Source organism: Oncorhynchus mykiss, chromosome 25, assembly GCF_057628025.1.
Source record: "Oncorhynchus mykiss isolate SJ-2025 chromosome 25, ASM5762802v1, whole genome shotgun sequence".
Classification (NCBI taxonomy): Eukaryota; Metazoa; Chordata; class Actinopteri; order Salmoniformes; family Salmonidae; genus Oncorhynchus; species Oncorhynchus mykiss.
Genome location: NC_143046.1, coordinates 28,522,949 through 28,540,592, shown reverse-complemented (window position 1 = coordinate 28,540,592; position 17,644 = coordinate 28,522,949). Strand labels below are relative to the sequence as shown.

The window sequence follows — 17,644 nt, the reverse complement described above, 5'->3', positions numbered from 1 at the left end:
GTTATAAAAAATTCTTATCACTTTACAAGGTCCCTGTAACACCTAAAGATTTTGCAATTGTTTTAGATGCCATTCCCTCAGGTGTTGCTATGTTATTCAGGAACATGTCAAGACCTGACCCTCAGAGCCTACCTTCTGTTGACCCTGTTGACTCATCAGTAGGAAAGATTTGTTTCTCTTTTGGTTCATTCAACAACAGAGCGATACGATCCTTGTTTCAGCAGGATGTTGTATCTATCTATACCTTATGTCATGCCTTATTGGAATGGATTTATTGATAATATCTGTTGGAAAAAAGTTTGGATGTTCCACACACATACCTACTTGTTAACAAAATTAAGGAAGTTTCCTTTAAAATTATTCATAAATATTATCCTGCCAACCACTATATGAAGAAGTTTAAGGAAAACATCAACTCAAATTGCTCCTTTTGTAATGACCACCCAGAAACAGTTGTGCATCTTTTTTGGCATTGTATGCATGTAAGAAAACTGTGGCAAGACATCAGTAGGTTTATAATTGAACACATTTATGAAGATTTTACACTATTGTGGAGAGATGTACTGTTTAGATTCTTTACATACAATAGAAATAAGCGGAATAATTTTTATGTAATTAATTTTATTATTCTTTTGGCCAAATTTCATATACACAAATGTAAATTTACAAACAGAAAACCACATTTTCGTACCCTACAAAAAGAAATTGAACTGTATTTTAAGACAGTTAAATGCTCTACTAACAAAAAAGCTGTTAGAATTGTAAGTATATGCATGTCCCTTAAGGTCCTTGTGTAATTGTAATGTGAAATTGTACCCCCTAGCTCGATTGTCTATTGTTTGTAATCTATGTATGCTTGTGTTCCCTCATGTGCTTTATGTATTGATTTGTAATTAATAAAAAAAAAATATATATATATATATATATATATAAAAAATGTTTTAAAAGGAACCGGAAGTGGTAGGAAAACGTCACTCTTCTGCTCGTTCTACTGTTCAACATGGCGCTCAAGGTAGACTAACTAGACACGTTAGCCAGCTACAACATGAGCTAACGAGCTGTTGCCAGTTTTACCTTTTTATCGTTTGAAATGAGTGTTTACGTTTGATTAGCAAGCTATTATGCAGGAATGTAACCCGTGTAAATAACTTACCCAACCGACAGATAAGGTGAAATAATGGAAACTCAAGGAATAGAACAGATGTTTGACTTCCAGCGGTAAGAACAAGATGTGTTGTTGTCAAGACAAGCATCTAACGTTAGCTAACTAGCAGCTTGCTAAATTAGCTCATCAGTACTCCCATAGCAAACATTATCCATAGTCTTGGTTGATCATAATCGGCTCTGGCTAGTAGCTAGCTAGGTCACAGTCTTCTTGCCTTCTATTTAGCTTGTTAGGTAGCAATATATATATCAGTATTTTTATGAACGACGTTAGCTAACTAGTTAGCTGTTATCTTGATTAGTATCAATAAGTAACATTTGTTTACTAGCTAGTAGCCATCTAAGCAACATGATGCTGTTATTCTTAACACGTTTAGCCAACTAACGTTAGCAGTTTTATAATCTTGCTAATTTTTAATCTGTCCGATTGGACTCGGAATATTCTGCTTGACCATGACCACACTGAAAATCTGTGTCTTAAACAGGTTGCCAAACGATGGACTGGTCCTGTTGCTGGTATTGCTTTACTCTCCAGTTGGCCTGTGTTTGATGTTACTACGAATCTTCGTAGGTGCACATGTGTTTTTGGTGAGCTGTGCACTCCCAGACAGTCTTGCTAGAAGGTAAGGGTAGTTTTGCATTATTGACTAGCAGTTGAAGGTTGACTCAGCAATATAACGTCATCATACACCTTGGGCTGACTTCCTCCTTATAATAAAACCAACATCTGACTAGACTGCAACAATTGGCTTCTCCCAATATGGGAAGAAGAGTGAAAATTTGGAAGAGCCAATTGTGGGAAGTCTTGGCAGATTTGGAATAGTTTTTTAAATGTAACCTTTATTTAGCTAGGCAAGTCAGTTAAGAAAAAATCTTATTTACAATGACGGGCCTACCGGGAAACAGTGGGTTAACTGCCTTGTTCAGGGGCAGAACAACAGATGTCAGCTCGGGGATTCGATCCAGCAGCCTTTAGTTGCTGGTCCAACACTCTAACCACTAGGCTACCTGCCGCGCTAGAGTTCATGTAGTATTTCTCAGTTTCAAAACATATTCTCCTGTTTTGTGCTTACAGAATCTAACTCAAAGCTTTCTTCCTGTTCCAGATTCATTGTGAGAGTAATGTCCTCAGTCCTTGGTATGCACGTGAGACAGAACAGCCCACGTTTAAGAGACAAAAGCACAAAACTGTACATTTGCAATCACGTGACCCAGTTTGACCACAACATTGTCAATCTTCTGACCTCGTGCAATACAGTGAGTATTTTGGTTGATTAAGTGAAGCTCTTTATAGTGTTGCATTTTGAGCTCCTGGAGTTGTGCTTGCCCAACTGAACAAAGATCTCTTTGTTTAGAGATACAGCCGCATTGACTCAACCGTTGGCCATCAACCAGTGTTTATTTATTTTGACCATGTCATGTGACCTGTCTGCTCCTCTGCTCAGCCCATGCTGGAGGACTCTGCGGGCTTCGTGTGTTGGGCCAGAGGCTTCATGGAGCTGGGTGCCATATCGGGCCAGGATGAGATGGAGTCCCTCAGGAGATACTGCTCCTCTCCAGGAACTCTGCCCCTTCTCCTCTTCCCTGAGGAGGACACAACCAATGGGCGCGCTGGCCTGCTTAAGTTCAGGTGAGCCACAATACATTGCATTTTTCCTGTCCTCAAGAGTATTGAGTTCTGTCTGTCACTCTATTTGTTTTCGAAGTTGGTTTCTTCAAACCAAGAGTATCACTGCCCCACACACTGCTTAAAGCATCATGTGCATATCAGTGCTTTCTATGGGGTTTATCCTATGCATAAAGACAAAGATGTTTTGTATTTGATTATATCTGCCCTCTTTGTATAGGGGAGAGTGGGGTAAGTTGAGCCTAAGGGTTAGTTGAGCCACCCTTTGTTTCTAGGAAACCATACACAAAATGAATAATGTTACCAAAATATTTAGAAAGAGGTTATCATTTCATTGAGTCTGTGAAGGATGAAGCCACATGGGACAAGTGGTAAGCAAGTTTGGTCTAAAAAAACTGATTTTCATAAAGTCCAATTAATTTAAGTTATACGTTTCATGATGCTTGTGTTTGTGATTGATGTTAACTGTTAATTCAGGGTTTCCCAAACTCGGTCCTCTGGACCCCAAGGGGTGCACATTTTGTTTTTTGCCCTACCACTACACAGCTGATTCAAATAATCAACTAATCATCAAGCTTTGATGATGTGAATCAGCTGTGTAGTGTTAGCACAAACAACTAAACATGAACCCCATTGGGTCCCAAAGATCAAGTTTGGGAAACGCTGTGTTAATTGGTTAGCCGCCGAAAATACATTTGACCGGTCATGCTTATCGGTCTATAGGTTCATTTGCATTATTTAGTGGAATTAAATGGGGGTGTGTATTTTCATTGGTGGAATTAAATTGACGTGTGTGTTTTCGTTAGTCGTCATGTATGTTATTTATCACGCGTACAGAGCCTAGTTTGAAGAGCGGAATAGCCTACCATCCGTCAGACAGCACGAGAGTAGCTCCTCATAAAGCCTGTAAACTACTGGAGTGAGACGTGCTTTTAGAAGCCCAGTCATTGTGCAACAAATAACTATTCTAAACGCAATCGCATGTTAACTGTTTTGATGGTCACGATTTTAAAGAGATTTTTTTATTTCTCAATCTCAACTCGTAATTAAAAGCATGTCTCCCATTGCCATTCGAGTGCAAAGGCTGTAGTCAACAGTAGGCAGGCTATCAGCGCGTCAGCCACCACTTTGTATTGTGAGCTTGAGGCAGTACAGTGTATTGTGAGCTTGAGGCCGTACAGTGTCTTGTGAGCTTGAGGCAGTACAGTGTATTGTGAGCTTGAGGCAGTACAGTGTATTGTGAGCTTGAGGCAGTACAGTGTATTGTGAGCTTGAGGCAGTACAATTGTTTAAAACGTTTTACTGAACGTTTTACTTTACTGTAAATGAGGTATGTCTTACCTTGCTTAGCCTAGTGAAAATCCAACCATAGAAACGTGGAGGCAATTATTTAATAGAATTCCTATATGCCATTAACCAGCATTTCTCTACTGTTGGTTTTCTTATCAACTTTCCTTCATTCTCCGGAACCAAAGGAACAGTCCTAGTCATATTAGCAACTCATCCTAGTTGTTGCTATTAGATTCCCCTTCTTTCTAAATTTGTAGCCAAGATTTTAATCCCTGTCACATGGAACCACTCGCATTAGGTGTGCTCTTAATGAAACATGTTAATTCCTTGTATGCATACATAATCATTTCTGTTGGTCACGCAATTTTACTGTTTAAGAATTTTTATTTACTGTTATTTGGCCGGTTAATGAGGGTCGGATAGTCAGCAGCAAAATTGACAGATATGCACCCCTAATCTAAACCAAAGTAGATCGTTTTAAGATTGATTTATACATCAGTTGGGGTCTCTACTAGCATTCAAACTCTAGGTGTCCTTCTGCATTCTGCCTTCTCCCTTCAGTTCTCAGCGGTTAGCTTCGCCCACGACTGACTCATGTAAACTACAATCCCCACGCTGTGTTTTAACTTTTAGAAATGTCAATAATCATCGCTTGCTAAACGGCTTACTTAACATATGACCCTTATCTTTCATCAGTGAGGAAGGATCCTTCAAATAAGAAATATACACTTACTGTAGCAGTTTTGCACTGATCCATACAGCTATGGGTTCCTCCATCAGACAACTACACTTCCACTACACTTCCAGAGTTATGCTTACACAGGCATTTGGAGAACGCTAGATAGCTAATTAACACAGGTGGTCTCCTCTGTTTTCCGTAAACAAGCACTGTAACATGGAGATATGGCCTTGCGGAAACACTAACCCAAAAAGGTGTGTATCAATTTTAACCTTTTTGTTTTTAGAAAACGAGTTCTCGCTTATATGAAAGATATGGTCCTTATGCTTTTTAAACCGTACCACAAGCAATGCGTGTTCAGACTGAGCGCCGGGGCTCTTAACAAAAATCCCCGTGCAGAAGACGCCTTCGTCCAATTTCTTATGTGTGTTATGTAATGGAACTGAGAGTCATCATCAAGGCCTAGGGTCTCTATAAGCTACAATATGAGGTCTTAAACCTAGCATGAAAATACATCCTTGTACCTTTTTGTGGGCTAAAATATAGTCAACATTTTTGCCAATGGCTACTATACCCCATAAAAATTATGATTACGTTTTGTCAGTTACAGTGCCTTGCGAAAGTATTCGGCCCCCTTGAACTTTGCGACCTTTTGCCACATTTCAGGCTTCAAACATAAAGATATAAAACTGTATTTTTTTGTGAGGAATCAACAAGTGGGACACAATCATGAAGTGGAACGACATTTATTGGATATTTCAAACTTTTTTAACAAATCAAAAACTGAAAAATTGGGCGTGCAAAATTATTCAGCCCCCTTAAGTTAATACTTTGTAGCGCCACCTTTTGCTGCGATTACAGCTGTAAGTCGCTTGGGGTATGTCTCTATCAGTTTTGCACATCGAGAGACTGACATTTTTTCCCATTCCTCCTTGCAAAACAGCTCGAGCTCAGTGAGTTTGGATGGAGAGCATTTGTGAACAGCAGTTTTCAGTTCTTTCCACAGATTCTCGATTGGATTCAGGTCTGGACTTTGACTTGGCCATTCTAACACCTGGATATGTTTATTTTTGAACCATTCCATTGTAGATTTTGCTTTATGTTTTGGATCATTGTCTTGTTGGAAGACAAATCTCCGTCCCAGTCTCAGGTCTTTTGCAGACTCCATCAGGTTTTCTTCCAGAATGGTCCTGTATTTGGCTCCATCCATCTTCCCATCAATTTTAACCATCTTCCCTGTCCCTGCTGAAGAAAAGCAGGCCCAAACCATGATGCTGCCACCACCATGTTTGACAGTGGGCATGGTGTGTTCAGGGTGATGAGCTGTGTTGCTTTTACGCCAAACATAACGTTTTGCATTGTTGCCAAAACGTTCAATTTTGGTTTCATCTGACCAGAGCACCTTCTTCCACATGTTTGTGTCTCCCAGGTGGCTTGTGGCAAACTTTAAACAACACTTTTTATGGATATCTTTAAGAAATGGCTTTCTTCTTGCCACTCTTCCATAAAGGCCAGATTTGTGCAATATACGACTGATTGTTGTCCTATGGACAGAGTCTCCCACCTCAGCTGTAGATCTCTGCAGTTCATCCAGAATGATCATGGGCCTCTTGGCTGCATCTCTGATCAGTCTTCTCCTTGTATGAGCTGAAAGTTTAGAGGGACGGCCAGGTCTTGGTAGATTTGCAGTGGTCTGATACTCCTTCCATTTCAATATTATCGCTTGCACAGTGCTCCTTGGGATGTTAAAAGCTTGGGAAATCTTTTTGTATCCAAATCCGGCTTTAAACTTCTTCACAACAGTATCTCGGACCTGCCTGGTGTGTTCCTTGTTCTTCATGATGCTCTCTGCGCTTTTAACGGACCTCTGAGACTATCACAGTGCAGGTGCATTTATACGGAGACTTGATTACACACAGGTGGATTGTATTTATCATCATTAGTCATTTAGGTCAACATTGGATCATTCAGAGATCCTCACTGAACTTCTGGAGAGAGTTTGCTGCACTGAAAGTAAAGGGGCTGAATAATTTTGCACGCCCAATTTTTCAGTTTTTGATTTGTTAAAAAAGTTTGAAATATCCAATAAATGTCGTTCCACTTCATGATGGTGTCCCACTTGTTGTTGATTCTTTACAAAAAAATACAGTTTTATATCTTTGTTTGAAGCCTGAAATGTGGCAAAAGGTCGCAAAGTTCAAGGGGGCCGAATACTTTCGCAAGGCACTGTATATGCATAATATTTTTGCAATGTGTCATGCATATGAACTCAAGATATTGTATTTTTATTGTTACAGAGCAGACATCATCATGCCCCGTGTATACAAATGTAAAACAAGCAGGAGTCTAGCCCCTCTTGAGGTTCTTGAGAGAGCAGCCAAGGAAGGGAAGAAGTCCATTCAAGCAGCAGCAAAGGATGAACAAATAGACTGAATTGACAGTAAAGGGATGCATTGACAAAAAAGAAAACAAACATGTACCTGTGTGAAAGAGAGGCTATGACAGAGTAGCAGAGGAACACAAGGTCTTATCTGATGACATGGAGTCAGCTTGATAAGCATATCAAGAATCTTGCAGATCAGTTTCATGGTCTTGGTAGCTTCAAATGCAAAGAACTAGCCTATAAATTGGCACATCGAAACAACATACCTGTCCCAGGCAACTGGCCAAGAAATTTAAGGGTAAGTGATATTGAACAGAGAGCTCTATATCTGAATGTAGGCATACATTTAAGATATACAATATACCACACCCCCATTCCATGAATTCAACTTTGACCAACCAGCACCATCACCCATTGTCACTGGACACAATCACCCACTTACCCCAAGGCGGCTCAACATACCCTGTCCATATGCTCAGCTTACCCTAAGTTGTGCCAAGAGAACTTTTTTTAAAACTTATGTTTACATTAATTCTGATTATTTCCAGGGATACCACATCCTGAAATATTTGTAGATATCTTTGTTACAAAGAATACTACATTTCCCTTGACATAGTGATGATGAATGTAATATATATATATATATTACTTACCCCACTCTCGCCTTCACAAATACATTTTCTAGTTTTCACCAGTAGGACAGAGAACTATTGCTATTAGCAACTTACATGGTTAGTGATTTATTAGCAGGTGATTAGAGGAGAATCTGTCCTGAGCAGAATGCCAACACTGCTATAGGCTGCCCCTGTACTGCCCATGTATTACTGGTGCTAAGAGCTGGTGTTCAACCTGTTTTCTCTCCCTCAGCTCCTGGCCTTTCTCCTTGACTGATTCCATTCAGCCTGTGGCCTTGCAAGTGAAGAGACCATTTCTAGCTCTGGTAATACGATCAAAACTAAACTGCCTCTTTCTCATATTTTAAAAGCAATGTGGTATATTTAGCAATATACATTTGGTGAAAGTTTTTGTTGAAAGAGTTGGGCTTTCAAGGGACAGCAACTGTTGTTTCTTCAGTCTCGTTGAGTAGACTCGTAATATATGGTAGATGAGTGGGTGTGCATTTAAATGGGAGGAGCAAGTTCCACACTAAACATGACATTTTTATAGAAATTCTAAGAAAGTGTGACATTATTTCCCTTGTTTGTTTTGAGACACCACTCGTATATTAGTTGATCAAGCCATCATTTCGTCCAACAGTCCATAGGAAGACCTGTAAAATTGTTTTACACACCGCTGGTAGACTAAATATGTTTTTGTGCACTTGATTTGTCACTGTTAGTCTTAACATATTTTTGTCAGACACATGCAGAGGATTTCCTGTAATGAAAGCGCTAATGTAGTTTGTTCCTCTTTCTCCAGAGCACGCCAGACTCCTTCTGGCTGACAGAACTGTTGTGGACCTTTTTCGTCCCGTGTACAGTGTACCATGTAAGGTACTAAATAACTACTGTCTCTTACTATTTGTCATTGTCCGGGTTCTGGTTGGACCTTGTAATAGAATTGATATTTGACAACTTTTGTTTGTCCTTGAAGTCCACTCCATTACTCATTGGAAAATTCCCTTAGAATTAGCAGTGGTTTGTCCTAGATATGTGACGCTCTTGCCATTTCAGAGTTAATGTTTAGTCAGCGTCAGCAGTACAGTTCCTAGTGAAAGTCTACACACTTCACATTTTGCTGCCTTAAAATTCAATCTTAACTAGTGACTCCCCGTCCGGGAGCGTAATCATCGACTGACACTAATTAGCATAACGCAACGGACATAAATATTCCTAGAAAATAATCCTATTCATGAAAATCACAAGTGAAATATATTGAGACACAGCTTAGCCTTTTGTTAATCACCCTGTCGTCTCAGATTTTCAAAATATGCTTTACAGCCAAAGCTAGATAAGCATTTGTGTAAGTTTATCGATAGCCTAGCATAGCATTTTGTCCAGCTAGCAGCAGGTAACTTGGTCACGGAAATCAGAAAAGCAATCAAATTAAATCGTTTACTTTTGATGAGCTTCGGATGTTTTCACTCACGAGACTCCCAATTAGATAGCCAATGTATCTTTTTTCCAAAAATATTATTTTTGTAGGCGAAATAGCTCCGTTTGTTCTTCACATTTGGCTGAGAAATTGACCGGAAATTGCAGTCACGAAAATGCCGAAAAATATTCCAAAATAGCTCCATAATATCGACAGAAACATGGCAAACATTGTTTATAATCAATCCTCAAGGTGTTTTTCAAATATCTATTCGATAATATATCCACCGGGACAATTGGTTTTTCAGTAGGACCGATTGGAATAATGGCTACCTCTGTATTTTACGTGAGAATCACTCTGAGAGCCATCAGGTGACCACTTGCGCAATGTAGCCTCTTACGGTTATTCTTCAATAAATGCGTAAAACTACGTCACAATGCTGTAGACACCTTGGGGAATACGGAGAAAAAGTAATCTGGTTGATAGCCCATTCACTGCTCAATAGGGACGCATTGGAACGCAGAGCTTTCAAAAGATGAGTCACTTCCAGATTGGATTTTTCTCAGGCTTTCGCCTGCAATATCAGTTCTGTTATACTCACAGACAATATTTTTACAGTTTTGGAAACTTTTGAGTTTTCTATCCTAAGCTGTCAATTATATGCATATTCTAGCATCTTGTCCTGACAAAATATCCCGTTTACTACAGGAACGTTATTTTTCCATAAATGAAAATACTGCCCCCTAGTCACAAAAGGTTTTAAGGGATTACATTGTGTTTTTTCCTACAGATCTAAACATCCTACACCACATTTCCCAAATGGAATAATAGAACATTTCCCAAATGGAATAATAGAACATTTCCCAAATGGAATAATAGAACATTTCCCAAATGGAATAATAGAACATTTCCCAAATGGAATAATAGAACATTTCCCAAATGGAATAATAGAACATTTCCCAAATGGAATAATAGAACATTTCCCAAATGGAATAATAGAACATTTCCCAAATGGAATAATAGAACATTTCCCAAATGGAATAATAGAACATTTCCCAAATGGAATAATAGAACATTTCCCAAATGGAATAATAGAACATTTCCCAAATGGAATAATAGAACATTTTCCTAATGAATAATAAAAAAACAATTGGATATGTCTTTACCCCCCAGAGTTAATACTTGGTGGAAACACCTTGGACATTCATTATAGCTGTGAATCATATTCAATCAGATTCTACCAACTTTGCCCAACCCTTAGGTCAACATACAGTACAGTTTTTGAATGACTACCTCATCTCTGTACCCACACACATACAATTATCTGTAAGGTCTCTCAGACAAACGGTGAATTTCAAACACGGATTCAACCACAAACACCAAGGTGTGCCTCGCAAAGAAGGGCACCTATTGGTAGATGGGTATAAAAGAAATTAGCTTACGTCAATAAGAATTCAACCCCTTTGTTATAGTAAGCCTACATAAGTTCAGGAGTAAAACAGTGAATAACAAGTCACATAAGTTGCATGGACTCATTCTGTGTGCAATAAATGTATTTTAACTTCATTTTTGAATGAGTACCTCATCTCTGTACCCTACACATACAATTATCTGTAAGGTCCCTCAGTTAAGAAGTGAATTTCAAACACAGATTCGACCACAAAGATCAGGGAGGCCTCGCTAAGAAGCATGTATTGGTAGATGGGGTACAATTTAAAAAAGCACACATTGAATATCCCTTTGACCATTGTGAAGTTATTAATTACACTTTGGATGGTGTATTTAACAAAATAAAAAATATTTTTTAACCTTAACTGACTTGCCTAGTTAAATAAAGAACAAATTATTATTGATCTGTACACCCAGTCACTACAAAGATACAGGCGTCCTTCCTAACTCAGTTTCCAGAGACGAAGGAAATCCCTCAGGGAGGCCGATGGTAACTAAACGGTTACACACTTTAAGCTTTGATAGGAGAACTGAGGATGGATCAACAACATTGTAGTTACTCTACAATACTTGCCTAATTGACAGAGTGAAAAGAAGGAAGCCTGTGCAGAATAAAAATATTCCAAAACATGCATCCTGTTTGCAACAAGGCACTAAACTAATTTTGCCTTAAAATGTGGCAAAGCAAGTAACTTTCTGTCTGGAATTCAAAGTGTTATGTTTGGGAAAAATCCAATAAAAAAAAGTACCACTCTCCATATTTAAGCATAATGGTATGTTATGGGTATGCTTGTAATCGTAATGGACTAGGTAGTTTTTCTGGTTAAAAAAAGAAATGGAATGGAGCTAAGCACAGGCAAAATCCTAGATGAAAACCTACTTCAGTCTGCTTTCCACCAGACACTGGGATATTTAATTTTCCTTTCCGCAGGACAATAACCTAAAACACAACTCCAAATCTACACTGGAGTTGCTTACCAAGAAGACAGTGATAGTTTTGACTTAAATCACCTTGAAAAGCTATGGCAAGACCTGAATATGGTTGTCCAGCAATGATCAATAACCAATTTGACAGAAATAATAATAATGTGCCAATATTATACAATCCAGGTGTGCAAAGCTCTTAGAGACTTACCCAGAAAGACTCGCAGCTGGAATCGCTGCCAAAGGTGATTCTAACATGTATTGACTCAGAGGTGTGAATTCCTGTATTTAATTTTCAATAAATTCACTAACATTTCTGAAAACATGCTTTCACTGTCATGGGGTATTGTGTGTAGATGGTTGAGAGAAAAAAATAAATGTATCCATTTTGAATTCAGGCTGTAACACAACAAAATGTGGAATAAGTCAAGGGGTATGAAAACTTTGGTCAAAATGTCTCGAGCTCAGTTTGGTTGGGAGTCTTTGATAGAAAGCAATTTTCAAACCTTGTCTCTGATTTGCATGCACATTTAAGACAGGACTGAGATTTGACCACTCAGGAACACTCAACATCTCTTGAAGCCATTCTGGTGCGTCTTTGGCATTAATATGTAATTGTCCCACTGAAAAATAAAACTGCTTTGCTCCTGGGTATGCTCTTTCATATTTATTTAGATCCTGACAAACTCCCCAGTCCCTAAATGGCCAATTTCTTTGCCGTGTTGTCTTGCAGTATTACTTAATGGCCGTGTTGCAAACAGAATGGATGATTTGGAGTGGATTTTTTTTAAAGGCCACTAATGTGGGGTGAATGCAATCTTCTGTATTTTAACGTATTGGCAGCATCATGTTATGGGTATGCTTGTCACCGGCAGGGAACTGTGGAGTTTGTCAGGATCAAAATAAATATGAAATGAACAAAGGCCAAATAAAAAGTTAAAGGAAACCCTTTCTTAGTCTTCTGAAAACATAACCCTGGTATAAACCAATATGTGTTCAGTGTTCCTGAATGGTCCATTCTCAGTCCTGACTTAAATCTGCTTGAAAGTCAGAGACAAGGTTAGAATATTACTGTCCATCAATGATTCCCAACCTTATTTACTTAGCTTGAGCAATTTTGACAAAAACAATGGCTTTATGTTGCCCAAAGGTGGTGCAAGGTTGGTAGAACCTGTTTCAAAATGATTCACAGCTGTAATGGCTGCCGAAGGTGCTTCCACCAAGTATTAACTCTGGAGCGGGTGAAGATGAACGCAATCAATACATTTTTGTATTTTTTATTATTAATTAGGAACATTTTCTATAATTTTTCTTTCACTTTAAAAACGTGGAGTAGGTTGTGTAGATCGTAGGAAAGAAATCCAATTGACTCTTATTTAATTTTAAGTCAACAAAAGGTGAAGAATATGCAAGCGGTATGTAGACTTTCACTAGCGACTGTTGTCATAACTTTTCAACCAGCTTGATTAGAGCTAGAAGCAAGTTTACATCAAGAGGCAAGTTTAAGTTTACTATCACTGCTCACAAAGCTTGTAGAGATCCTGTTTCGTTTACTTTCACAGATGGCTCCCCCCTGTGTCGAGGCAAGATGAAGAATCCCTTCAAGAGTTTGCCAACAAAATCCAAGGGGTATTAAACCTTACACACTTGTTCTGCAACGCCTTCTGTTCCCTAATGCCCACATTGTCTCAAACAAAACCCGTATGTATCTTATTGAAAAATGGTGCATATTGCAAGTTATCACATTGACTGCCGTAAAGCACCCAATTCCAGGCTCTGAGCTTGTGATATTACAAAATTCTTAATGATATGGAACACCTGAGCGAGTGGTTATTCAATTGTCCTCTGATTGATCTTTGTGCCGTCCATTTTCAGCTCCTAGCCACCGAGCTCGGCGTGGTCTCAACACAGATTACCAAAGCAGACAAAGCCGAGCACGTGAAAAGGAAACTGCACGTTGCACCGCACACCACAACCTCAAGTAAGTAAGAGAGCCCTGGAGAAACCTTCCCTGACAAAGCCTCTCTTACAGCATGGTCTTGGTGGTGGTTGGGACCGTCAGTGATGGTGTGTATTTGCTGCTGTCTGTGTCCAGATTTGGGTGCCAGACCACGTCCTCTGGGCTTCATGGTTCGCAGCTCTGGGGTGGAGGAGCTCAGGATCAGCAGGATGGCCCAGCAGGTGAAGGAGGTTCTGCCTGACATCCCCCTCGGCATCATCACCAGAGACCTGGGTACGCCAATCCTTCATTTCCGCTTTGCATTTCCAGTGCAGTGACACTGAATTTGAAACGGTGATGAGCAGTGCACCAATTCAAGTCGCTTGTGCATTTCATTGAAATGGTGGTAATACTTGACATGAAACCAGTGCCATAACACATTATGACAAGGTCAACCTGTTTTAAATATGATCATAACACTATCAGGATGCATATTTAGACCTGTTGTGACATATATTGTATTATTTTATGGCTGGTTATAACACCTACATTTTATGATTTTTTATTTAACCTTTAACTTGGCAAGTCAGTACATAAGTGTGTAAAAACCTACAGAAGGCAAAACATTCCATTACACTATAGCCTCCTTTCAACATTATGTTTATGTTATATGCTTAAAAAAAATTACCATATTAAATTATCATTGTAACTGTGCACACGTTGATGTCAGACATGCGCCTACCCCAATGCTCTGTTGCTGATGCCTGGGACGAATACAGGAGCATATTTCAGGAGCAGGACAAGACATCCTCTTTTTGACTGATGACTGATATAAGGGCATGTATGTGATAGGCCTATCTGGCTTATTATCACCAGTTATGATGGTCATAATGCTTCTTGACAGTGTCAAAGTGTGTTTCCTACAAGTTATTTAAAATCAAATGAAAAAACATGACTGTAAATAGTTCATTACATCAAAGGATTTAAGAAACAAACTTTCAACCGAAAGCTTTATTCAAATGTAACATTCTTATGTAGGTGTCATAACCAGATAAAATAGTGCAATATATGTCACAAAGGGTGTAAATATATGGGTTATGACAGTGTTATGACCATATTGACAGGTTGTCAGCTGTTATGACAGTTATTACTGTCGTAACGTGTTATGACACTGGGTTTCAAGTAAAGTGTTACCAATGGAGTTTGCATTAGGATCAATGGGAGAAAAAGGCACAGTAGCATGCAGCGTTTCCCAAACCTTTCCCTTACCCTTTTTACAGTGCAAACCAACTGCGTGGACACGACTATCACTAACCTGCTGGAGAGCACTGAGGAGTTTCCATTGGAGGCCACAGGCGGCTCCACATCTGCACCAGGCCCATCCTGGAGGTCCCTCTCCTTTTCAGCTGCACCTGCTCCCACCATTAAGGTTTGCCAATCATCTAAATGATGTCTTAAGTCTACTGGTAGTCTACACTGAGTGTATAAAACATTAGGAACACCTGCTCTTTCCATGACAGACTGAACAGGTGAAAGCTATGATCCCTTATTGATATCCCCTGTTAAATCCACTTCAATCAGTGTAGATGAAGGGAAGGAGACAGGTTAAAGAAGGGTTTTTAGCCTTGAGACGTCGATTGTGCGTGTGTGCCATTTAGAGGGTGAATGGGCAAGACAAAATATTTAAGTGCATTTAAATGGGGTATGGTTGTAGGTACCAGGCGCACCGGTTTGAGTGTGTCAAGAACTGCAAAACTCCTGGGTTTTTCACGCTCAACAGTTTCCTGTGTGTATCAAGAATGGTCCACCACCCAAACGACATCCAGCCAACTTGACACAACTGTGGGAAGCATTGGAGTCAACATGGGCCAGCATCCCTGTAGAACACTTTCAACACCAAGTAGAGTCCATGCCCTGATGAATTGAGGCTGTTCTGAGGACAGAAGGGGGTGCAACTCAATATTGGGAAGGTGTTCCTAATGTTTTTGTACATTCAGTGTATATTACCTTGCCAGCAAAGTAATTGAGGTACCATCTTGCTACACTATTCTATTTATCAGGAGCTTGCTGTATAGTCAGATTTTGTTGATTTTGACCCATAGCCTGCTGCCAAGTCTTTTGGGAAATCGCCAGTAGACCGACACATGTCCCTACAAGAGAGGAAGGAGGCCTTGTATGAGTTTGCAAGAAGGTGAGATCAAAGCTGCAATTCAGTCTTGGATTGATTTTAATTTCACCCACCCATAGAATTGACACATTTGGCCCTACGGTTTACACTCATCGTTGTTGTCCACCTGTCAACTCTGTTAGTTGTTCCCACCTTCCTTTCCTCTAGACGCTACATCGAGAAGCATGGACTGGAGCAGGACGACAACCTCTGAACAAGATCTGATCGCTGGGAAATGTGTTAGGAATGATGGTTGTTAAAATCAAATAATTGTACAGGCAGTAATTGTACAGGAGTGTATGGAGAGTTGAACAGAGGGTTTTTGTTGAGACATGTACCGGAGGAAAACCTTCTGAAGACTTCAATGGATTTTTTTTATTTTTTATTTGCTTGCATGGAAATCATGCATGTGTATTTTTAATTCTTTCTCCCAGCAAAAATATTATTTTGATAACAATTTGTATTAAGATCCAGTGACCATAAAACATCTCATTATTTTTTATAATGGCAGAGGTTATGATGAAACAAAGTCCATCTTGCTCTGCTTTCAGAGAAGCCACATCGGCTCTTAGGTTCATTATAATTTGACAGTACTTGTTTCTGCAGTATGAACATTTTAAAGTTAATAAAGTTCATAATTTATAAATGCAAGAGATTGTCTTGGCTAGAATCACAATTCCACTATTCCTCTTTGGATTTACCCTGGCATGACTCAATTAGTGCTAAGCAGCATTAAGTCATAAAATCAAATCCTACGAGATAGTAAATACGTGTGTATAACTGTTGGGGATTGTCAAGTCAAAAACCCAACTATAACAAACTATCTGTTGTTAAGCAACTGCTTGCTAAGCTTAGGGTAAGGTTTAGAATAAGGGTTAAGATTAGAGCTAGAGTAAGGGAATAGTTGAAATGTTACTCATAGTCTGTAGAGCATCTACAAATAAAGGATTGCTGACAAATGTTTAATAGTCAGATGAAACGATAAGAGATTATGAGAATGAGGAGTTATTAGCATCTATACAGCAGGATCATAGGGCCGAGACCCCCTTCAGCTGTTGCTCTCCTACAGTTCTTTGGGAAGTAGGCCACTAACACAATAAGTCACCTAAACATCTTTTTAATGTATTTTTATTTCACCTTTATTTAACCAGGTAGGCTAGTTGAGAACAAGTTCACATTTGCAACTGCGACATGGCCAAGATAAAGCAAAGCAGTGTGACACAGACAACAACACAGAGTTACACATGGAGTACACCATAAACAAGCCAAAAACAAGCCCATCTGCTCCGTTATGGGCCTGGCACCGCGGCAGTATCATGTCATATGTACAGTACCAGTCAAAAGTGTGGACACACCTACTCATTCAAGGGATTTTCTTTATTTTTACTTTTTTCTGTGTTGTAGAATAATTGTGAAGATGTCAAAACTATGAAATAACACATTTGGAATCGTGTAGTAACCAAAAAAGTGTTAAACAAATCAAAATATATTTGAGATTTAAAGTAGCCACCCTTTGCCTTGATAACAGCTTTGCACACTTGGCATTCTACTCAACCAGCTTCTTGTTCATATGTGGAATTTCTTTCCTTAATGCATTTGAGCCAATCAATTGTGTTGTGACAAGGTAGGGGTGGGAAACAGAAGATAGCCCTATTTGGTAAAAGACCAAGTCCATATTATGGCAAGAACAGCTCAAATAAGCAAAGAGAAATGACAGTCCATTACTTTAAGACATGAAGGTCAGTCAATATGGAAAATGTCAGTAACTTTGAAAGTGCAGTCGCAAAAACCATCAAGCGCTATGATGAAACTGGCTCTCATGAGGACCGCCACAGGAAAGGAAGACCCAGAGTTACCTCTGCTGCAGAGGAGAAGTTCATAAGAGTTACCAGCCTCAGAAATTGCAACCCAAATTAATGCTTCAGAGAGTTCAAGTAACAGACACATCTCAAAATGAACTGTTCAGAGGAGACTGCGTGAATCAGGCT

At 39.3% G+C, this 17,644-nt stretch overlaps 1 protein-coding gene across 2 annotated transcripts; it reads left to right on the top strand.

Moving 5' to 3' along the window:
* The first annotated feature begins 943 nt into the window (after positions 1 to 943).
* LOC110504923 (lipid droplet-regulating VLDL assembly factor AUP1) lies at positions 944 to 16,307 on the top strand. 2 transcript variants are annotated; one of them, XM_021583796.3, is made up of 12 exons: positions 944 to 1,218; positions 1,650 to 1,787; positions 2,271 to 2,421; positions 2,610 to 2,794; positions 8,011 to 8,083; positions 8,563 to 8,636; positions 13,113 to 13,179; positions 13,426 to 13,531; positions 13,646 to 13,783; positions 14,770 to 14,918; positions 15,592 to 15,680; positions 15,825 to 16,307. In XM_021583796.3, the coding sequence occupies exons 1-12, from the start codon at positions 1,178 to 1,180 to the stop codon at positions 15,868 to 15,870; spliced, it is 1,257 nt and encodes a 418-aa protein (XP_021439471.3). In that variant the 5' UTR covers positions 944 to 1,177; the 3' UTR covers positions 15,871 to 16,307. The 2 variants fall into 2 exon arrangements, with proteins under 2 accessions (XP_021439471.3, XP_090075706.1); XM_090219580.1 differs by lacking the exons at positions 8,011 to 8,083; positions 8,563 to 8,636; positions 13,113 to 13,179; ... (3 more) ...; positions 15,592 to 15,680; positions 15,825 to 16,307 and adding an exon at positions 7,058 to 7,233 and having other exon boundaries at positions 971 to 1,218.
* Positions 16,308 to 17,644: the final 1,337 nt, after the last annotated feature.